The 22,646-nt window shown below is 43.9% G+C and overlaps 2 protein-coding genes across 4 annotated transcripts; both read left to right on the forward strand.

The window, feature by feature from the left end:
- Positions 1–619: 619 nt before the first annotated feature.
- On the forward strand, positions 620–14,170 carry TRAF5 (TNF receptor associated factor 5). Of its 3 annotated transcripts, none has more exons than XM_079332730.1 (12): positions 620–1,057; positions 3,287–3,419; positions 3,854–4,167; positions 5,256–5,313; positions 6,547–6,648; positions 6,986–7,150; positions 7,453–7,530; positions 7,966–8,040; positions 8,311–8,403; positions 9,373–9,501; positions 10,020–10,188; positions 10,677–14,170. In XM_079332730.1, exons 3-12 carry the CDS (start codon positions 3,953–3,955, stop codon positions 11,252–11,254), a joined length of 1,662 nt encoding a protein of 553 aa, XP_079188856.1. In that variant the 5' UTR covers positions 620–1,057; positions 3,287–3,419; positions 3,854–3,952; the 3' UTR covers positions 11,255–14,170. The 3 variants fall into 3 exon arrangements, with proteins under 3 accessions (XP_079188856.1, XP_079188854.1, XP_079188855.1); XM_079332728.1 differs by having other exon boundaries at positions 810–1,057; positions 9,373–9,513; XM_079332729.1 differs by having other exon boundaries at positions 988–1,057; positions 3,291–3,419; positions 9,373–9,513.
- A 900-nt stretch (positions 14,171–15,070) lies between these two features.
- On the forward strand, positions 15,071–19,593 carry LOC306816381 (uncharacterized protein). The gene is made up of 7 exons (XM_079332829.1): positions 15,071–15,180; positions 15,577–15,648; positions 15,871–16,011; positions 16,677–16,729; positions 17,293–17,376; positions 17,574–17,666; positions 19,027–19,593. The coding sequence occupies exons 2-7, from the start codon at positions 15,579–15,581 to the stop codon at positions 19,075–19,077; spliced, it is 492 nt and encodes a 163-aa protein (XP_079188955.1). The 5' UTR covers positions 15,071–15,180; positions 15,577–15,578; the 3' UTR covers positions 19,078–19,593.
- The last annotated feature ends 3,053 nt before the right edge of the window (positions 19,594–22,646 follow it).

A 22,646-nucleotide genomic window follows, 5' to 3' on the forward strand; every position in this document is an offset into this window, starting at 1 on the left:
ATATGTCCACAGTAGTTCAATGTGATATCAAGGTTCCACACAGCCTCTGTAATTCTGACTGCTGGTGCTGTAGATAGAGAGCTGCAGTGCTGGAGGGGAACTGTTTGAACATGGCTTCAAAATGTTGATGCAATTTTATATTCTAGTAAGTCATGCCCATGCTGATTTCTCTCCTTATTACTATGTTCTGTTCAGTTTCTGAACAAGAAGCAATTCTAAGTGTGAGCATTTTACTGGAAAATGTTTGGGCTCAGTTTGGTGTGGTGGTAGTTAAACAGGATAGCTCCCAGTTTATAAAGTTTATTTTTGTTATGAAAATTCTCCCACTTGGATTATTTCCAGTGAGGTTAAGGCATCTGCATAGAAGGAGTTGTTCCAGAAGAATTTTGCTTGTGCAGCTCGTGGTGCAGGCAGGGCTGGGATGCTGAAGTGGTGGGAAGGTGCAGCTGGGAGCTCTTTGTACTGTACAGCCTTGGAGCTCCCACTCATTGGTAGCTGTTTATAGGACTTTGGCTTAGCTACTAGTGATTCATACCACTGTTTTGGTTTTTTTTTTATGTGTGGGCAGAATTAATTCTATTTATTTCAGTATAGGGAAATCCTTTTTATTTTTAATGTGTGGGTTTTTCAGCCTCCATAGGTTAGGGGGTTTTGTGTGTGTGCTGTTGCAGTGGAGTTGCAGTGAAAATCCCTTTACAGCATGCACCGTGTCTGCTACAAGAGCATCATTATGCAGTACGAGCCTGCTGCTCTGCTATTTTAAACCAGCATTACAGTTCACACGTGTGCTGAAAAAAATTGCAGCACACACAAAGGCAGGACACCTTCCCCTTGCTGGAAGCTGTGAGCAAACAGAAGTGAAAGCTATCTCAGCCCCTACCTACGCTGGCCAGGCATCAGCGTAAGCAGGAAATTGATTCAGATAACCCTGGGGTGCTCTCGCTGTCTCAAAGCAGCACTTTTTCCCCTGACGGTTTCCCTTTGGTTTCAGTTCGGAGAGCCCATGCCCTGGAAGGCAGAAGTGGAGCCAGGCTGTGCAGCCCGCCCTGAGTCACCGGTGAGTGCTGGGCTGGGAAGGACCCGCTGCCTGCTGGGCTGGATCGCGTCCCGCCGGGCGCTGCACAGCGCTGCTGCTTCTGCTGCCCGGAGCCTCCCCAGCTGATTCACACGGGCACCCCTCCAGCCTCAGCCCCCTCCTGGAGCAGCTCGTTTCTTCCAGCAGAACAGCTGCGAGCCCTGCAGCAGAGCTCCTGCGAGGCTGGCAGCGGCGGTGAGCCCCCCCATCCTCCGGGCACCCCGAGGTTTCCGCTCTGCCCTCTGAGCAGGCAGCCTCCCCTTTCACCTGGGCTGCTCCTTCCCGTGCCCTGAGGTGCCCTCAGCTGTGCAGTGCTACCCTGGCTGAGGCTGAGGTGGAGGAAGTGCCTTCGTGGAGATGCCAAGAGTCTCCATTTTTAGGAGTGGGATCTGGGTTGGGTGAATTATGAAGGTGTTTAAAGAGCTACAGGCTCTCATTTCAGCAAGAGGGTTGGAAGGTGTTGTACCACAGCACAGTGCTCCTTGCAGAAAGAAATGGGAGGGATTTTGCTTGATTTAATGAGCAGTGAAAGCTCTGGAGGAGTTTCTGGATGGGATTTTGGGCTGCTGACTGTTTCCTTTTAATGTGTCCCATACTTTTTTGCCTAAAACATGCCACCCCAGCTGGGGTTTCTGGAGTTAAGGAAGATCCCTAAAGGCAAAATGGGTAAAACATAGAAATGTTGTTGTTGTTGTTGGCTTTATTTTAGTGTGTTTTTACACAGTGTGGCATTAGCTTGCTAAACCATACCATCAGTTGAGGTAAGTGCTGGAGCATATTAGGACTGGGGAAGTTGGATGCCAAATTAAAGGGAGAGAGAGCAGTAATAAGAGAGAGGAAGAAAACTTGTTTCAGGGCTGTCACTGACCCATGGCAGAGTGAGTTCTTAGGCAGTTCATCCTGTGGGTGGCCCATGCTCTGGAAATTAATGGTGACAGCTCTCCATCTGCCTTAGAAGCAGCAGGAACACTCTGCTGCTGGCATCTGCTACCAAGGCAGTCCAGACATGAGACTGGTAATCCCTCAGGCTGCATTTTGTCATCTCCAGTTGACGTGAGGAAAATAGAATTACTCCTTATTAGGTGTCAAGGAACTGGGCACCCCATTTTCAGAGGAGGAAAGATCAGCTGTTTAAAAATGAGAGAAGCAAATGGACAACCATGTCTGATTTGAAGCAGAAGGCTGTTCATTTGCAGTGACCAAACGGGCTAATTTGCAAACTCCTGTTGGAATAATAAGTCATTAATGGCTGGAATATGATTATGGCTCATATTCTTGAGGGCTAGTGATGTTAGTTGTGCTGGAGTATGTCAGACATGCAGCCTGGTGAAAGAGGCAGGGACACTCTCACAAGTGGGGAGGTGAATACTGTGTACAACCACTAACGAGGGTGCTGAATTACAGGAGCACTTAAATGTTGGCTGTGGAATACATTTTAATTGGTTAAGTGCTTTGGTGTGTTTTTGAATTAGGCACATTATCTGTCCACAGGATTTCCTCGCCCAGTACGGATTGTTAAAGTAGAAAGGAAAATGGATGTTTCTCTCTGAAGCCCAAGGTGCTCTGTGGCAGCTCACTAATTGCTGTTTTCCTGGGCCAGGAGGCCACTGCAGCAGGCAGGGAGGGAGGAGTGTCAGCACTGGGCACACTGTTTCACGCCAGGCACAAGGTTGTTAATGGTGATGTGCTGGCCCTGCTTCCTTCCAAAAGCAGCAAATGCCCTGGATGACCTTGCAGGAGATGAGTGAGAGCTCTCAGAGAGGTGCTAATGCCAGTAAGAGTGACTCCAGTGACTGACAGGGCAGGTGGTGCTCACAGAGAAATAGCATCCTACAGCACAGCTGTAAAACTGAGCACTTCCCTCATGAAATGAGCATCTGGAACTCAGGTGTGTCGTGCTTTTTTACAGTCCTGTAAGAAAAACGTCTTCTGAGTGCAAAGCTGCAAGAAATGCCAATCAGAGTGGCTCTAGAGCTTGAGCTACTCACAAAAAAAAACCAACCTACTGCAAGGTTGAGGGACTGGTGGCAAATCTCAAGGTTTGTGACTTAAGGCTTGGAACAAATGCTGATGGTTTTTCCTACTGGAAAATTGATGTTACAATCCTGTGCTGTGTGTGAGTTATGGTAGGTTGAAAGAAAAACTTACATCACACTTCTGATTGCAACCGTTTTTCTTTCTTTTTTTTTTTTTTCCCACCACTTCTTTCAGACAGAATTAATGTAGCCAAAAACTTGCACACCATTAAGTAAAGTAAGAGTTTACTGCTAGAAATGAATGATCAACAGGAAAAAGAAAGATGTCAAGTTAAGAGCCTCCAACTCCTGTAACACCTAAACTGAAGGTAAAATTTCCCCTGCTGCCGTTTTTTTTTTTTTTTATTTTTTTTTTTTGGTAAGCTCCTTGCTGTGAGCCACAAAGCCATCTCCTGCTTGAACAGTGCAATGAATTGTAAATTCATGTGGGTGGGCTCTACTTTAAGTGGAGACTTTCCTGGTGAACATTAAGACCAAGACTTGGCCTCTGCTTTCCCCAGCTGAGATTCCTGTAGTTTTTTAAGACTAAGAACTGCTGCAAAAAAACAAATAAAAAAATCAAAAACCAACCAAACCGTAAAAATCTCAGTTCTGTGGACTAATTTTCAGATTGCGAAGCTCTTTTCCAAAGAAGTTTGCTTTGACGCTTGTGGCGTGATCTTTGTTTTGTGGTTGTGTGAGTGTTTAATTGTTCTTCCATAGCCGGCACCACGTTTCCCTCTGGAAGCTGTGTCCCCTGCAGATGAGAGCCCTCCTGCCAGCAGCAGCCGGGGCAGAGCGGCTGCCAGGGAGCATTTGAAGAGCTTTCCCTGAGTCCGCTTGGCTTCCCAGCGCAGCTCCCATGGCCTGTGACGACCCCGCCGCTCCCTCGGGCACCTTCTCGCGCCAGAACTCCTCCAGCACCGGCTCTCTGGACTTCGAGCCCGACGCCGACTACAAGTTTGTGGAAAGGCTGGAGGAGCGCTACAAGTGCGCCTACTGCCACCTGGTCCTGCACAACCCGCACCAGACGGGCTGCGGGCACCGCTTCTGCCAGCACTGCATTCTTGCTCTGAGGTGAGCACACTCCTCCCGCAGGCTCCCCTTGGTCCCTTTCCTAAAATCCAGCCCGCGTCTTCTGTAAATCAGCACTGGGTGCCGTGGTAATGGTACCCACCCGCTAAGAGCCAATGCAAGGGCTCTGTTGAACCCAGTGACTGCGTGCTCAGGGCTTTAAAGGTGTCTCTAAAGACCTTGCCCGGTGCTGGTGAACCGCAGGGAAGTCAGCATAAAGAAACTGTTGATGTAAGCTGATACTGCTGTGTGAAGTGATGCTGTGGTCTGTCTGTCTGCCACTGTGCTCTTCAGAGGAATTTGCTGCATTGATGTCTCATGGCGTTGGTGCCGGTGGTTTGCTTCTGTATAATTCCTCTGAATTTAGCAGAGTTGTAAAACTGATGTTAATATTACCTGATGCTGCAGTCAGATCATAAGGCTGCTGGCATCCCTCTTGCTTGGTACAAATGAGTTTACCCTCCAGACCTGTCTGGGAATACATTATGGACTCTGGTGTACCTGAGGGCAGGATTTCACCTGGAAAGGTTGCAGATGAGCCTCCTTACGTGGATGGATGTCACTAATTACCCTTTGTGAATTTTAGATGCTTTAGGTTTGCTGCTTTGTCCCTGGATTGACTCCTTTTGCACTCTGTGACTTTGTGACTGTGACTGGATGCCTTTTAAGAAAGAAGCCATTAGATCTCCTTTTACTGGCATAGCAAGGAGGGCACTGCTTCTAGTAGACAAAGGCTGGGTTTAAAGCACCCAGTGAGATTTTCTGAGATATGACATTTGTGAGCTGCAGATGGCCAGAGAGTGACGAATTCCTCTTAATTAAAGATTAAAAATTGTGGGTTTTGCCACTGAACAGTCTTAAGACAAACTTTGCTTTCTGTTGTGTATTCATGGTTGCTGCTTTATGCCCTTTTTGAGCTGTGGGCAGAATTTGCTGTGTCGTTGCCAGATTAAAGTGTTTTTAAAGGACTTTTTTTTTTTTTTTTTTTTTGCCTTGTTTTTATGCTATCTACTGCTGACTTCTGTCATAGCCCAATTTAATAAAATAAATTTAATTTCCTTTGGGTTAACACAACTCTTCTTTTGATCTAGAGAGTTAAATGCAGTACCCACCTGTCCTGTCGACAAAGAAATAATAAGAATGCATGAGGTAAGTGGCTATAGCTTTATTTCAGCAGTCAGCATTTATATGGCAGAGGCAAGACAGCTGAGAACAAGGTGGCTTTTAGTCCTTAGGGCACAGCAGGGTTTTTGTCTCTAAAATAATGCTAAAGGAAGCAGTATACTCAGTGATGCTCTCCCAGGAAGGAATTATGGCTGTCTAGCTAAAGCTTCATTTTGTACCTCATGTTCTAAAATTTATTTCATTCTAGTCTTCTGTATTTCCAGTAATGTGTTGAACAATTTCACAAGACTTTAAATCCTCCCAAGTCACCAGATGTCTGTTTTTTTTATGGAGATTTTATTGACTTGCTTTTTAAATGCCCTGTCTTGCTGGGATATCTTGTTTATCTGATTGTCTTCATTTTCACTTGGCTATAATTTGCTTTCTTGACTATCTCCAATAGATCTCATTAGCCCTGAAGACCTAATTTACTTCTGGGTAACTTTTAGAGGAAAAGAGAAGTTCATCCTTTTTATTTTGCAAGCTACTGTTGGTTTTGGTTGTTTTGTTTTATAATGGATTCATTTGTCCTTATTTATATTCCAAGGCTTAAAACTATACTATATATTGGTCCTGCCAGAAATTTTCCAGGGAAATCAAATGTCTCCTTCTCCCTCTCCTACTCCTGATGGGAAATTATAATCAGACCATCCACAGGACTTTTGTTTTCCATTTGCCATCTTCTACTTCTCGCAAATTTTGATGACAACAGTGCAGGAAGATCTCTAAATGTGACTGAGTTTGCTCTGGGGGCTTCATCTGCATACACAGCTGAGAAGGGTGCTGCTTCTCAGAGTGATGGAAAGGATACCTCAGCATCACCTCCATCCCAAAGGCACTGCTTGAACATAGTGGAGCATGCACTCCTCAGGTTTGGCCTTTGGTGCCTGTTAGCTCCAGCTGCTTTCTTCAGATACAGGCAGGCTCTGGCAGTCGTTGTACAGCTCCTGTGCTGCTAGTCCTGCTGGTTGTGGGATGGATCAGCATCTGTGGAATAACTACATGGTGGAAAAAAATCCTATGCTTACTAGAAATGTCATAAATGGTTTAATTTATAGTTTCAATACAAATTTTCAATATTAATTATCAAGAGCCATATTCACAATTATGGCATCTACATTTAAACACCTCAAAGATCTGTAGTGATATTTTGTTCTTTTATATTACTTATAACATCCCATGTGGCTGCATATTAAGGCTGTTTTGCTTCCTTTGCAGGTATTCAAAGACAATTGCTGTAAAAGAGAAGTTCTCAACCTGCATGTATTCTGCAAAAACTTTCCTGACTGCAATTCAAAAGTAATTCTGGGGCGATATCAGGTTGGTTTGCTTGATCCAAGTTTGGAGCCTTTGATTTTCATGATAGCTCTGTGTATTTATGATCAGCTAAGTTCCTGTGATTGTCTTCAGAGTTATTGTAGCAATGTGGTTTAGATTATGACAGCTATACACTGTAAGTAGCATATATTACAGCTTTTAGCTTGTTCCAGCTTTGCCTTAGGGTTGTTTTGTTTTTAATAAGAACCATTTGCTCTATGTAGCCTTTGTAAATCTCAGTGTCCATTCATATTCTGAATGCTTAGGTGATTGTTGACTCAAGGACATGTGCCAGGTCACACTGGCCATTTAGCATTTAATCTGCTGGTGTGTGTTGCAGGAGCATCTGCAGCAGTGTTTGTTTGAAAGTATGCAATGCACCAATGATGGATGTCGGGATCAAATTCTTCGCAAAGACCTGAAAGAGCACTTGAACCACCACTGTAAATTCCGAGAAGAGAGGTGCCAGTACTGTAATTCGTACGTGGTGTTAATTAACATAAAGGTAAGATTATAAAGCATTCCCAGGAACCAATAGCACCTGCCTCCCCTTGATACTGCTGAGTGAAAAGTTCTCACCTTTACAATGGCACTTGACTCCTGAAACAATATTTGTCTGAGTAGCTGAAGGAGAAAGTATAATAAATGTGCTTTAAATCATACCAATTATTGATGCTCTCTTATGAACAACAAGGTGGTATGTGTCTTGCATTTGTATGTTTGGGATTACTTTTTGCATAGATTCCTCTATATATACTACTTTACAAAAATGAAAGCTATTGCCTTTTTCTGTTTCTTTTTCTTCAGAATCATGAGAAATATGACTGTCCTGATCTTCCTGTGCCTTGTCTCCAAAACTGTTCACAAATAATTCTGAAAAAAGAGGTATTATTGTTTTTTTTGTTTTAGATACTATGATTCAGCAGATCACATACATTTATGAAAACTGAAAGTTAGGCTGCAGATCACATTGGCCAGTGCCAATAAAATTTCATTGCTCTAACTGTTTCCTTTGTTTGATCCTAAAAGGGATGTATCTCCCATCTTCTAAGTGGATTATTCTGTCACTGCAAGCCACTGGTGTTTTGCAGCATGGAAAAATACCTGGTTTGCTTATTGATTCTGAATACCTATTTTCCTCATAAAGCGATTTATGGTGTCATGACAGTGGCCTTTATTTATTTATTTATTTATTTATTTGTTAATTTATTTATTTAATAAAGGCCTTTATTCACCCTTTTTGCAGGCACTTAGATTTTATTAGTGCTTCGAATTCCTAAGTATTTATTTATTCACAAACTGCTTCATTACCACATGCAGATTGAAAAGCACCACGCTGTGTGTCCCGAGGCAGAAGTGGACTGTCCCTATAAGCAGTATGGCTGTCATGTAAAGGTACTGTTTTATAGATCTTTGTCTGTACCAGGACTGGACTTTGTCTCCCAAACCAATCAGAATAATTAACATAACCAATTTATGTCCTTTCACAACCATTTCTGCTAGCTAAGCTGAAGTACTAGAGAATCAGGAGTGCCCTTCCCTCACTTTCAAGGCATAAAGGAAGTATTTTGAATGTTTGCATCAATAGATATTTTTACCAACAGCTTCAAAAAACTGCTTATCTTATTATTTTATTCTTTCACTTCCCCCCTCTGCCTCACTAAGGTTAAAAGAGGGAAACTTGCTGAACATGAAAACAGTGCCCTGAGGGAACACATGCTGCAGATTTTAGACAAGAACTCCCGGCTGGAAGAACAGGTAAGTCATAGTTAATTAGCAGTCTTCACCAGCTCTTGACTGGTTAGAGGATGATACAAGATTCTACATTTGTTGCCTGGTTTAGCTCAGCTACATTTTAAAAGGCTTTTTTTAATGGTCTTTTCACACCTCAAAAGACAGAATAAGCTCTTCTAGTGAAGTCAGTCAATTACAGGGAAACCTCTCTGTGCTCAGGCATGCGTATTCTCCACCAGGCACAGTGGGGGGCTCCTTGCTATTGCTCACCTCATTTGCTTTCGGTCTCTGTTTTACACTGGATATGAGGTTTAGAGATAAAATATTTTAAAGTTTCATGAACTGGCCAGGTTGCTCCAAAAAGCAGCCTTTAGCTGCCCAGGTCACCTGCTCAGTATGGAGGCAGCACAGAGGACAGCAGAGCCAGTTTGCAAGCATCTTTCTGATCATGTTCACTTCCTTGGCTCCCAGCAGGAGACACTGGATGTATGCCCAGAGCAGCTAAGCTGTTTGCATCCAATGATGGTGGACTTTCTCTTTGCTTGCTTGTGCAAGAACTAAGAGTCCCAAACTGTTATAACTTGGTTTTGAAGTGTGTATTCATCACTGACTTATCCCTTCTGCTGGTTAGAGCTCAGTAGAGGAAAATAATGCATATACATACACACAGAAACAAATGTGCACGTGTGCATGTTAGTATATATTATCCCACTATAGAGCTGAATGGATCATCATGATGGGAATGAGAGATAGGAGCCTCTTTGCACCTGGAGCCACAAAGATCTGCTCAAAAGTCTGATTACCTTATGTGCAGTTCTTGCCTTCAATGCTTATTCACAAATAGTGAATTAAGGAGTGCTCTATCTAGCTCACTTAAAGAATTTTGCATAGTAAACTCTTCCACTGTCTCTTATATAGTCAGATACGTTATAATTCCTTCATTGTATGTTTTGGTGTTCCTTAGCATTTATACTCTGATTTTTCCATCTGTAGATATCTGACCTGTATAAGAGCCTGGAATGTAAAGAGATTAAAATCCAGCAGCTAGCAGATGCCATTAAGAAGTGTGAGAAAGAATTCAGACAGTATACACAACTGTTTGGTAACAATAGCAGCTTGATGGTAAGCACTCAGGTGAGACATTGATTTCACTATTTTTACCAATTTTACCAATTGCTTTCTTGCATCCCAAAATATGTTTCTCCAGTAATAGTTGTCATTAATAGCACAGCAATAACAAACCTTCCCAAGACCTTATCATTTTTTTACAATATGGTATTGTCTTTTCATTTTAGTCAATACAGAATTTTGGATACATGATCTGGGCAAAAAGCACTGTACAAATCATCATGGTCAGATGCCCAGAGCAAATGTGCAGGTGTAAATTTGAATAATGAGTTGAATTAAGTGGTGCAGCATGAATGGGTTCTGAATGAGGGATGGCTTCTCAGCCTGTAAATGTGCTGAATTAATCATGAAGAAGCACTGGGATAAGTTCCTAAGCCAGCAGAGCACTTTGAATGCATCATATCATGCTGACATGCTAAAGACTTCACTATATTAATTCAAAGCAAGTAGCTGGTTTATGGATATCTTTTGTCTCTATTTTCCACTCTCTTCCAATGGCATGAACTGGGAAGGCTCTGGCCAGTCACCTGGATAAGTCTGCACGCCTGGAATCACAAGTGAAACAGTTAATACAGATGGCAAACCAGCAGCAAAGCAAATTGGACCTGCGGCCCCTGTTTGACACAATTGAAAACGTGAAGCAGAAGATTGCCCTGATGGAGACGTACGACCAGCGCTTGGGTGTGTTGGCACTTTCCTGCACGGGTGGGGGGTTGCTGATTTACTGGTGGCTAAGTAGAGGCTCTGGTGCTACACTCAGTCAGTTGGAGCTCTTCACTAGAAAGGGCTTTCTTCTTGCATTCTGAAACCAAACTCTGACGGTGTGTGCGGTGTTCTCCCGCCTTTCCCTACTGGACAATGTGTCCTGAACTCCAGTGGCACTGCGGGGCCACAGAGCTGGCCTTGGTTTGGCTCTTGCACTGTGATGGAGGCCATGGTGCTATTCAGGAATTCATGATTTATAGTTGCCAGCTTTTCTTATTCAACTACCAGCTGCAATTACAGTTTTAAAAAGTTAACAGCTGTAGTTCATAGCCTGTACTCAGACTTAGATTGATCAGTTTTGTCAGCTTGAGTCTGGATGCTTTATTCAGGGCTCTGACAGTTTCATTTTACCAAATGTCTCTCTCTTTTTTTTTTCTATTTCTTTTTTCCCCCTCTTCTCTCAGTTGTTTTGGAAGATCAGTCCAGCAAACATGATCTCCAGATCAATATTCACAAAGCACAGCTCAACAAAAACGAAGAACGGTTTAAGCTTTTGGAAGGCACGTGCTACAATGGGAAGTTAATCTGGAAAATCACGGACTACAAGCTGAAGAAGAAAGAGGCAGTGGAAGGCCGTGTGCTGTCCATAGCTAGCCAGCCCTTCTACACCAGCCGCTGTGGGTACAGGCTGTGTGCCAGAGCCTACCTGAACGGGGACGGCTCGGGAAAGGGAACGCACATCTCCCTCTACTTCGTGGTCATGAGGGGTGAGTTTGACTCGTTGCTGCTGTGGCCTTTCAAGCAGAAGGTTACACTTATGCTTTTGGACCAAAGTGGGAAAAAGAATCACATCGTGGAAGTCTTTAGGGCTGACCCCAACAGCAGCAGTTTCAAAAGGCCGGATGGAGAAATGAACATCGCCTCCGGCTGTCCGCGCTTCGTGCCGCACACCGTCCTGGAGAACACAAAGAACACTTACATCAGAGATGACACGCTCTTCTTGAAAGTGGTCGTGGATCTAACTGATCTGGAGGAAGTGTAAAAAGCGTGCCCCATCAATGTGACTGCTGTAAGCAGGAGGAACAGCTTTTGTAGTAATCACCAGCCATGCAATAGCAAATTGCCACCAGTCAGGCTACTGAGAATGTGTCATGGCTTTGGACTACAGGACAGATAATGAATTGCCAAAGCATCAGCCTTTCCTTTTCTACCCCTTTTTTCAAGACCGCATTTTTAAGGCATCTATAAGTCCAGGTTGGTGCAAACATGCATTCAATCCAGATTGGTTCAGTCCAGGCTGGGGGAATGCTTGGCTCCCATCACCAGACTGGCATTTGGAGATGAACCTCCTCTGGTAAATTCCCTGGAGCCCAGGCAGGCCTGTGGGCTCCTCTCCCTCACACAGAAGTGAAGCCATGCCCAAACATGCAAGTGCATTTCATCTGTCTGCAATGGAAACATTTCAGCATTAGCAAATTCGAATCAATGTGTCTTGATCCCTCCATCTCCTGGAATTCTGAAGCAGGGAGAATGGCTTCAGTTAGGCAGGGAAAACATTTGCCAAGTATCTTGCATCTTTTGTATTTAATTGTGCTTTTCCAGAAAGCCCACAGGAAGGAGCCAATGTCTCTTTTTTAGCCTGTTTTTTCAGCTGTACCGAGTACCCCCCAGGTCACAACATCTTTCTTGTGTCCTTTCCATTCCTGCCTAGTGCCTTGGGATGGTTTCCATTGGTGGTGAACATTCACAGTCCCCATCTGAAGCCAAAAGCTGCCGGTGCTTCTCAGGACATGGCCAGAGGCAGGGCACTCAACCAGCCTGCCAGCTCCTGGCTGCACTGCTGGAAGAGGGGCAAAATTCCTGTTCTTTTGCTTCCACAGCTGTGCAAAATAGATTTTCTGGCCTTACCAGCTCTACAAACGGCAGTGAACTTGGGGAATAGCTCACATAACATGCACTTTTCCTCTCTCCTAGGAGTTTGGGGAAGAAGGGGGGAAATGGATTAGGGAGTGAGGTTGCTGTAAGAACTCAGTTTTCACAAGCAGAGCAGCTTTAGTGTCTGTTAAGGGATGACACAGCTGCCTACTGTGATGTCTGAAGATGTTAATTTTTATTCCAAGTTCCTTCCGTACTGCAAGGGAATGTGTGCATTGTACAGGGTTTATTGGAGACACACTAAAACCAGCAAAATCAGGCACTGAGGAACAAGTGACTCAGAACACATGTGCCTTTTTAAAGCCCTTTGGGTGCCTGTAAGAGGGATGTAATTTTGCATACTCAGTCATTTTGTTATTACAAGTGGCAGAATTTTGAGTCTCTCGTCTCTTGCAGGTCAGGCAGGGAAACACCACAGCGTTATCTGTTGCTCCAAAGCTTATTGAGAGACAGCAAGAAACTAAACTGGTTTTAGAGTAAGAGTAAACTAGGCAGGATAAAAATCAAAACAGGGCACAGACTGAAAGGTGTAAGACATAAAATTCAGGATGGCAAATGTGGCAAAATGAAAAATGCCCTTCCTGTGTGGGATGTTGGTAACAATCTAAATAATTCAAGAATTGATACCAAGATGAAGGCAAAATACTTCATTTTGTATGTGCAATCTTACTGCTAGGCATTTACTTTCCCACATGGTTTTCAGGACATAATTCAGACACATGAATTTTCTAACTCAGGGGTGGAGGGGAAGAGACCTTAGTAATCTGTACCTCATGGTGGGTTAGCACATGTAAAATCTTTGTTTTAATCTAGAAGTCCTTGTTCTACAATGTCAAGATGTACTGAGTCACCATAGGGGCTTTCCATGTTCCTGGGGACAGATTGTGAGGAACAAATTTTATTCTTGTGTACCACCACCGTTGACCTCAGGAGTAATTTCAGTGAAACAACTAATTATGCATAACACTGTTACAGAAAGAGCAGGTTTGTTTTAACAGTGGTGTGCCATTCTGTGACATCAGCCCTGAGCCTGGATTTCATGTCAATTATTACTTAAGTATTTGTCATGTAACTTTCAAAGTGACACAACTTGCGTAAAAACCACTAATAACTGATGGGAATGCACCATCCCTGTGTCCTGGGGCTCTCCAGCACTTTGAGTGTTAAATACAGAAAGTGATAAAGAACTCAGACAAATGAAGGAGGCAAGATGAAGGGATGTGTGTGTTCTGTATCCTGGCAAATTCCCAGCCCTCTCTGCCTCCACCACCCCAAATGTCAAATGGGGATAATAATACTTGCAGAAGGGTTAGGGCTATTTAAATGTTTGTGAAGAAGTTTGAGCATGAAAAGAGCTAAGTATTATTAAAACTCCATTTCTAATTGTTAGAATAGGTGATGGCATAGTGACGTGGATAAGTGTTCAGTGTTTTCCTAGACAGATTTTTGGAAGCATGTTTGGTTTTAGGCAGTTCATACTGCAATCTCTCCTCTACCTACTGGTTGGGTTTAGGTTTTTGCCATGAATATTCCTTTTAAGATTCTGAAGCACAAATTCATCCTGGGTGATGGAAACATGCCTTTTGAAATACTTCCTGTTTTATAAAGAATCAGTTGAGAAAATTGATTTTTTTAAAGACAATCTTCTTTAAATTGGTTCTTTTTAGTACAGAAATTTAGAGATTTATGTTAAAATTTTCAGTGATTTTTTTACTACTGGTAAACAGGGTTTTAAATGTCATCCCATTCCTAATAAAAAAAAATGTTGTATAGCATGTCAGGAAGAATTTTGATGTTGCATGAAGAATAACCAAAAAAAATTTTCAATAATATTGTACTGGGTAAGTAACCAAAAGAGCGTAAGGTATTTCTACATCAGCATACCGTATGTTTCTAATGTATTTATTGAAAGTTTGTAGTTGTTTGAGTATCTCTTACTACAACAGAGGCATTTTTCTAGCTGAATGTCTTTACTGTGTACATAGACTAATGTAAGAATAAATAATTTTATCGTCCTTCTGGAGGGACTGTGGCCTATATTCCTTTTGGCTGGATTGAAGCAGACTTTTAAGGATGTGGAGTACTGGGTATTTATTTACACGAATTAAAAACAAAACAAAACCAACACTGCTTTAGATTAGTAATCAATGTGCTTCATGGGTATTTTGGTTTGCACTTGGATGTCGCAGAGCAGCCGCACAAACTCAGATCAGATGAATATCCTCGAGGTCTGAGGACGCACTGCGATGGTAATCTGTGCTTGGGGCGGGTTTGGGCTCGGCAGGGTTGGATTTGTTTCTGTTCACAGCAGGAACAGGACTCGTTCCAGTATTCCCTGACTACTGCGTGCTTGGGAACACGGTATTTTGCAGCGGGGAAGGGAACACGCGGCAGGGCAGAGCCCGGCGGGCGGTAAGGAGCCCGGCTCCCATCCCGGACCCCGCCGTGCCGTGAGGGAGGGCAGGGCAGGGCAGAGCAGAGCCCGAGCCGCTCCCATCCCCGACCCCGCCGTGCCGTGAGGGAGGGCAGGGCAGGGCAGAGCAGAGCCCGAGCCGCTCCCATCCCCGACCCCGCCGTGCCGTGAGGGAGGGCAGGGCAGAGCAGAGCCCGAGCCGCTCCCATCCCCGACCCCGCCGTGCCGTGAGGGAGGGCAGGGCAGAGCAGAGCCCGAGCCGCTCCCATCCCGGACCCCGCCGTGCCCTGAGGGAGGGCAGGGCAGGGCAGAGCCCGAGCCGCTCCCATCCCCGACCCCGCCGTGCCGTGAGGGAGGGCAGGGCAGAGCAGAGCCCGAGCCGCTCCCGTCCCCGACCCCGCCGTGCCGTGAGGGAGGGCAGGGCAGAGCAGAGCCCGAGCCGCTCCCATCCCGGACCCCGCCGTGCCCTGAGGGAGGGCAGGGCAGGGCAGGGCAGAGCCCGAGCCGCTCCCATCCCCGACCCCGCCGTGCCGTGAGGGAGGCCGGAAGGCGGCGTTGCGCGGCCCATTCCTTCCGGGGCGAGGGGCGGCGGAGCCGGGGCGGCCGCGGCCGCAGCGCCGGTGGGTCGGGGGCCGTGGGGCGGCCGGGGAAGGGTGGGCCGGGGTGGGGCGCGGGGCCGTGGGCGGCATCGGTGATCCGGCCACAGCCCGACACGTAGGTGTGGGTAAAACCCCCTGGCTGGCGGCACCAAACGCGGGCCTGGCTCCGGTTCCTGTCCGTGCTTTCCCCGCGCTGCGTGGTGCAGTGTCATGGGAGGGGGTGTGATCCTGTGCTCCCGGATGACCGGGCTGCAGCAGGGAGCTTGGACCTTTCCAGCCTGGCCCACCCTGTGGTTCCATGGCGCTGCCCTCCGCCGTGCTCGCTCGTTTCCTCTCTTTCTGAGCCAACTCCCCCAATCCCCCCCCCACAGATCTTATGTAAATTATATTATTGAATATTATTTTGTTTCCGACTAGATATGGATAACAGGAAGGACGAAAAAAGTCGGACGCGGTGTGCAAGCTCAGAAGAAGGGCTGAAGGCCCGAGGTAGGTGCTGTGAGCTGTCGCTGTGGGGTTTGTCCCTGTCATCCTCTGTGTCACTTACCGGGTTTGCTGATGGCAATAGAGCATGGCACAGTGAAAGAGCGGGGAAAAACCACAATCAACCGCTCAAAAGAGGGGTTTATTGTGTTTAGATTCTACTGAGAGTCGTTTCTGTAGGCCTCAGTCACTAGCAGGCTTGCCACTGTTGCCTTGTGTTGCTGTCAGGAAAAGAAAAAAGGAAACGGAAGCGCAGCAGAAGCAGATCCTCATCTGTTTCATCCACATCATCTTCTGGCAGTACATCCACTTCTTCCTCCTCCTCATCACGCTCATCCTCAAGGTCATCTTCTTCCAGCAGTAGTAGAGGTAAGCTGCCTCCATATGCACATGGTGTTTGTCAGTTTTGACAGCACTCCTGAGAACATTTAAAGCCTATTTTAAAAGTGGAGAACCACCAAGAGACGGTGCAGAGTAGCAGTGCTGCTTTTTCAGGGTGTTTCTCTCATAACCCTTTCCTATTGTGTGTAAAGGTGCCACTTCTCAGTGCCACACAGTTTGCAATGTTCTTGTGTTGATTTGAATTCCTTCAAAAGAGGATCTGCCTTTTGAATAAATGTTACTTGGTAACAATTTGCTGTATATATTTAAGCCCTTCAATTTTTTACATTTTTGAAACACGGATCTTTTTTTTACTTCACTGGTCTATCTAGACTAGAGATATGAGTTTGATATAGTCCTGCTTTGGTCTTAACATTTCAAGCATTTAATTTTGAGGACTCAGGTGAAGCCTGCACATGTGCAGAATCAGTAAATCAGGTATTTTCAGTTTCCCTGTTAGTCCAGTAAGTGGCAGTAACTTAATGTGTTCTCTTTCTCAGAGTTAGTTCAACCTGTGTCAGTATACATAGCTGAACTGAAGCATTTCCTTCATTTGTTTCACATTTCTCTGTGTCTTATCTGTAAAACAAATGCCTTTTTCAGAATGATGAACTTACAGGGTTTGATTTTGTTTATTTCTTCCTTAATTTTAGATTCTCCTAAGTCTAAGTCAAAGAAGAAGAAAAAAGAAAAGCACAACAAAAAGGTAAAAGTTTACAAAGTAGTTAACAAAACAGTTCTTTCTATTTCAATAACCTTAAATGTCTTGTAAAACAATGGTTCTGTCTGTGGCTGTGTAAATCTAAATCATGCTTTTATGATTGGTACCACATTGGATTGTGGTAGCTGAACTTATAAATGGGCACTTGACTTTATACAAAAAGAGAAATAATTAAAAAGTTACTTTTGCTAATCATTGCTGGTCCAGCTGGAGTTTAGAGTAGTTTCTGAAGAAAAGAGAAGTGGGGAATCTCGATTCAGAAGAAAATTATTCTTAGTCGGTGAGAGAAGCAAGTAGAAAATTCTTGCTGTTGCAATTTTTCTATTCTATTTTCAGTGATTTTATATATTTAAAAGAGAGAGAACCTTTTCTGTTCCTCAGAGTCCCAAGGGTTGCTAACTCTGGGGCATTACTTTCTTGTCCACCAGTGGTAAGGGCAAGCAGTAGTGGCTGTCTTGATTTGAGTGGCCTTGAGAGATCCTTGTGGGTTTGGGGTTTTTTGCCCTTGTTAGTCCATAAGCATAAAAATGTATGTCTTATTCTTGTAGAAGAGGAAAAAGGAGAACAAAATGAAGAAAAAGAAGGAAAAGAAGAAAAGGAAAGAGAAAACAGGACCTGTCCAGCTTTCCAAGGTATGCTGGTCCAAGTGTGAAGCCTTCCATCCTGTCCTAAAATGTTTATAAGATCTTTGGTCATCAACCAGTGGAAACCTCTCTCTGTTGTTGTGGGCAGTTAGGAAGTATAAAAGATTATTGTCTGTAATTTTACAAAAGATTTGTAATGGTACAGAACAAAGCTTGTGTCTTTTTAACATGTGATCTCATTTCAGTTCTTCAAAAACAAAAAGAAGAATGAAAACTACAGCATGATAACTGGAAAGAAAATTAAGATGAAAATAAAGAAGACTAAGGAAGATATAGAGGTAAGAGTTAATTAGTCTAGATGTCCCTAAGAAAAAATACTGTATCTTTTAATATTTTTCTAATAGTAGTTTTTGTAGAAGGGTGAATCTTGCAGTTAGGAGTTGTGAACTGAGTGTAACTTTTAGTGTGGTTGTGATGCCCTCTGGGAAATTTTAGTTCATTCTTTTGGCAGGGTTTATGTTATGAAGGGGCTTGGAATACTGAGTCATGAGCAGATAAACCAAAGGATGCTTGTGCAGGTTCTTAGAATTTTAGCCTCTAATCATTGACAATTTGTAACTTTCTTCTACACTGTTGTTAATTGTACTCGTCTTCTTTCAGTCTCTTGTGATCAGTTGTAGTAATTGCTACTCTACTGTGGTTTTCTAACACATGCAAGACTAGCCTTTATTTAGAGTGGAATTTATAAAAATGCAGTAGTATTATTAGGACCACATGCTCCTGCATTTTCTCAAAGCAGTCAAATTGTTTTGCTAGAATAAATACCATGAATAGTGTTGTGTGCTATTGGTGTGAATGTTTTAACTCAGCACTTAGGTAATACCTTCACCCTTCAACAATTTCCACACCTTAGGGTGGCCTGCAGAGGGCTCTGGTACTGATCAGGAAGTGTGACTTCCTTGAGGTGTCCAGCTTGGCAGATTCTTGTTCAGCCCCAGCGGTTCATTCTGAGTTAAATTTGACTGAAAACACGTTTTATCTTCTCTCTGTGACTCTGTAAAATGTGTATTAAATTATGCTGGATGTTTGCTAGTTCTGTTCCAGTAACCTGCTTGTTATGATATTTGATATCAAATATTTGATGGTCATTTTCTTGTTTGGTGCCTGTGGTCTTACTGAATTGATCAACATCCATTCTTTACAATATTTAAAGCTGCCATAATTTTTTATAAAATCACTGTATGGTTTGGCCATCTCTTATGTGAGGAAAGAACCTAAATTCAGGGCTCTGTTATGCTGCATAAGCTGCTGTTTGTGCATAGGGAAAAAAAAATACTTCCCAAAGCACAGCACTTGCAGTGAGTACAGTGAAAGTTGCCTCAGCCACCAGAGAGGAGCATCTGTTGTGCTTGTGATTTCCCTCCTGGGCAGGCTGTGAGCTGCACGATAACAACCCAGTGGAGCCTCCTTAGGGAGCCACTTGGGAAAAGTCTCATGGAACAGTGACAGCTCATCTCCCCAGTACCCACTGCCTGGCACTTCCCCTGGGCACACACGCCTCACTGGTAGCTAGTTAGACCCAGCTGTGTCAATGGCACTTGCTTTGGGATGTGAAAACCCCTCAGAAAATAGAGCTCTGTGCCTTTGCTCCTGAGGACAGGTCTGCTCAACCACTGCCTCTGCTTGTCTGCTCTGCAGAGAGACCGGAACCGTGCACAGCTCCTGGAATTCCTGAACTCTGCCTTGTAACAGGAGGAGTGCTCACCAAGGACTGGTAGATGCACCAAGCCAGCCATCATCCTAGCAGGACACTAAAGGGAACCTCAGGGAAAAGGACACCGAGTTGGACAAGACCAGAGCCTCCTACTGAGAAGAAATAATTGGGATGTCCTTTTTAAATGGCAAAACAAAGAGTAGCTAATAACTTGTAATGGAGAGCCGTGTCCTCCTTTTGAGATCCTAAGGTAATAGCCAGGCTGTGGAGTTTTAGAAAAAACCCAAGTGTGTGTTTTTCACAATGATAAGAAATGACACACTGAAGTCCAGCAATGTAGTTTCTATGCTAACTGCATGCAAAATGCACTCTTGATTTCAAGTGTCTTAATTTTTCTAGTAGTTTAAGCAGAGTATTTGTAAATGTGTATTTTAAAGATGTTTCTTTTATGTATATTTTTTTTTCTGGTAGTGGTTATGCTTATCCTAAAGAGCAAATTGACCTTTGTAAATAGAACATCCTTTTACATAAATGATTTTTTTTGAAGTTCATTCACTAGTATGTTATTTTCTTTCAGAATTTGAGATCTGGTGTTTCTCTAGATAGTTTATTGCTCTCTCTCTCTCTTTAGAAAGTATAACATCAAAATACTCTAGAGCATGATAACAAATTATTTTTATCCTTAAATAGAAGCAGGAAACGTCTCTGGTTTTGTTTGTTCGTCTGAATCAGTTGTTCAGCTCATAATGGATAGTTTACCCCCTACATCTGGAGTTGCAGTTCCTGGACTGAAAACTCTGGAGTTGTGGCTTGCTTTTCCAATCCTGTGAGCTGTGTATCCAATATTTCTCTCTCTCTGAAGTGCAGCATACCTGAGCTGTGGAGTGGTGTTGAGGCAGGCAGTGACAGCGACTTCACAGGTCTGTTGACAGTGCACAGTGAGAGGAGGCAGGTTTGGGCAGGCAGCAGGAGCCCAGCACAGCTTGTGGGTGTGCCAGCTGTGGTAATTTGCTCAGTGCCTGCACTCTTCCTTCCACACCTTGACTCCTGGTTACCCAGCAGGCCCCTCTGTACACAACCCTGCTGTGGGAGCTCCACTTGGGCTGCTCGTGAAGCAGGTGCTGCTCAGGAGCTACAGCTTAGGAATGCCTGAAGGAAGGACTCAAGGGGAGTTGAGCTTGACAAGAACATCAAGTGTATAGCAGTCAGAGTGGGGGAGATCATTAAAGAGCAAATGGAAAACTCTTTCTGTGTCTGCTACAGTGTTTTGAAGTAAACCTGAAGATTTGTACTATTGCTCAAGGGATAATTTTTGAGTGTTTTGATGTCTGAAACCTTCTGAAGATGCTAGAATCCTCTCCTTTCCCTAGTGTTCTTTTGTTGTGAAGCATTTTGTAGTCGTTGCAGAGATGTAACTCCTTAGAGACTATAGCTCTGATCAGCAGAGCAACTCCTCACATCCTTATAAACATAAAACTTGCAAAAAATAGGTGAGAAATGGAGTTTCCTTGACTTTTAATCCAGTAATGGAAAGGGTTTTTTTGAAAGCACTGTCACTGGGGAGAAAAAAAAACAAACAAGAAAACCCCTTTTATTTATCCTGGGGATTTTTATGCTTTGATTTATGCTACTTTAGTATTTCCTAGCTAGTGATGTCAAAGCATCTTGTCCAGATAAGCAGCTTTTGTCTCTACACTTTGCATAACAAAATTAATCCCAAACACACATTTTTAGAAGACAACATCCTTCCCATTAACTAAGTTATATTTTATGTAAAGATAGTGTAATTTTGGAAAACTTGGTGTGGGGTAGGGAGTAGAAATTTTGAAGATGGAAAGAAAATAGGAAACGCAGAGATTAGTTGTAAAGAACTGCATTGGTTGGAAGGTTCATACATAGTTTAGATAATTTGTTTTTTTTGCCCTGGTCAAGATCATAAAAACTGCCCTATTCCACATTAGTGTGGAAAAGGCAAAGGACCTTTAATAATATGATGTGGACTGCTTTTCCTTTAGGGTTTTATTCTCTCATGGTACAAAAACGAGCCAAACTATTTCTTTTTATAAAACTAACCTTTTTTTGTGGTGTGTGTTCAAGACAGAGAAATTTTCTCTTAATTTTTCTTGATATGCTGGGTATGCTTTGGTGATGCTTTAAAATATTCCTGTACCCACATTTGCTTCTAAGCTGTCATTTCTTCTAGAAAGCTGAGCTGCTGAGTCTCTGAGGCAGTGATTCTGCTTTATTCTCTCCTGCCCAGTCAGTTATAAGTGCTCTCTGAAACTTTCCAGCAGTTCCTGCTTCTATAGGCCTCCTTTTCTGTCCTGCCCATCTCCATGTAGATTCTCAGGTTTCTGAAGAGGCTTAAGTCATGTTGCATCCTTCCCTTCTCCATCTTTCCCCACAGCACTGAGCCCCTGTGCATCTTCTTGGGACTGAGTATCTTTGAGGCTGTTGTGAAAAGGCCATCAAATTCCAGTTCTCCCTAGTGAGCACAGGTCCTTACAGCCAGAATAGTTTTCCATGCCTTGCACCCTCAGGGAAGAAGTTCATTTCATTGACCTTTTCACTAAATCATAGTTTATTAATGCTGCTTCAGATTCCTGTTGTGGCAGCTGCACCACAGACTGAGCCAGGTGAGAAGGTTGCAACAGTAAGAATGTGGTGGCAATCAGACTGGGGAATTTGCATGAAGGAACTGTAAGCAGCATGGTATGCTAACCTGATACACACATGGCTGATAGGGAGACTTGCTGCCACGTCTACCAGGTAGTGCATGTCCTGGGCAAAGGTGAAGGCTGGAACAACAGAGCAGTGGAAAAGGTGTGAGGTAGGGATGGAGGGGGACAGCTGCTGTCACAAGTCATGGAGTGAGGAAGAGGTCAGGTGAGGAGGCAGGGACTGCAGAAGCTCACCTGGCTGGGCAAGTTGAGGTTCTTCCTAAAATTCTGAATCATAGAAGTCTTTTAGATGTGAAACCTGCCTTTTGTGTGAATGTGTGTGTGTGTGACAGTCTTCCCTGTCATACCCACCTTCTGTGTTCTGCACCATTTTCCATTCTGAGAATCATGCAGAACTCAACTGAATTTTTTTAGCAGCAGAATTGTCAGAAACAAGTCATGTCGTGGGAAGGAGAGGAAGGATACATTCTCTGAGCTGCTGCTGCCATGCCCTTCTTCCTTGGCACTGTTTAAAGTATTGTATCCCAGCCAGTCCTTGTGGGCAGTGAAATCCTTTGTTACTCACTTCCTTTAGAGTTCGCTTGAACTTCACTCTTTTGCCCACACAAAATGTAGCAGAGATGAAAAGCTGAGGAAGTATTGATAAATGCCACTTCCACTTGGAAGTACCTGGCTCCATGGAACTAGTGTCTCATCCTGCAGAACTGAGCAGGGCCTGCCATTTTGGTGACAGTTCAGTATTCAGAATGGTTAAATTGGACAGCTTGTGCTGTGTGGATGTACTTGGGGTTTCATGCTGCAGGAATGTATCATTCCCAGTCATCCTCTGCAGCAGGAAAAACTGAGTGAGCTCTACACACAGGGGAAAAGCAGAGATCAGAGAGGCTGAAGTGACTTGCCCTGGGGTCACCTGCTGAGCCTTT

This window comes from Erithacus rubecula, assembly GCF_903797595.1.
Source record: "Erithacus rubecula genome assembly, chromosome: 2".
Taxonomy (NCBI): Eukaryota; Metazoa; Chordata; class Aves; order Passeriformes; family Muscicapidae; genus Erithacus; species Erithacus rubecula.

Bases quoted from the DNA above. Each gene is read 5' to 3' on its own strand.
- TRAF5 (XM_079332728.1), top strand. From the start codon at position 3,953: ATGGCCTGTGACGACCCCGCCGCTCCCTCGGGCACCTTCTCGCGCCAG. The intron at 5,314-6,546 runs GTAAGTGGCTAT...CTTCCTTTGCAG, and splicing joins AAATAATAAGAATGCATGAG to GTATTCAAAGACAATTGCTG. The intron at 8,041-8,310 runs GTACTGTTTTAT...TGCCTCACTAAG, and splicing joins AGTATGGCTGTCATGTAAAG to GTTAAAAGAGGGAAACTTGC.
- LOC306816381 (XM_079332829.1), top strand. From the start codon at position 15,579: ATGGATAACAGGAAGGACGAAAAAAGTCGGACGCGGTGTGCAAGCTCA. The intron at 16,012-16,676 runs GTAAGCTGCCTC...CCTTAATTTTAG, and splicing joins TTCTTCCAGCAGTAGTAGAG to ATTCTCCTAAGTCTAAGTCA. The intron at 17,377-17,573 runs GTATGCTGGTCC...ATCTCATTTCAG, and splicing joins GACCTGTCCAGCTTTCCAAG to TTCTTCAAAAACAAAAAGAA.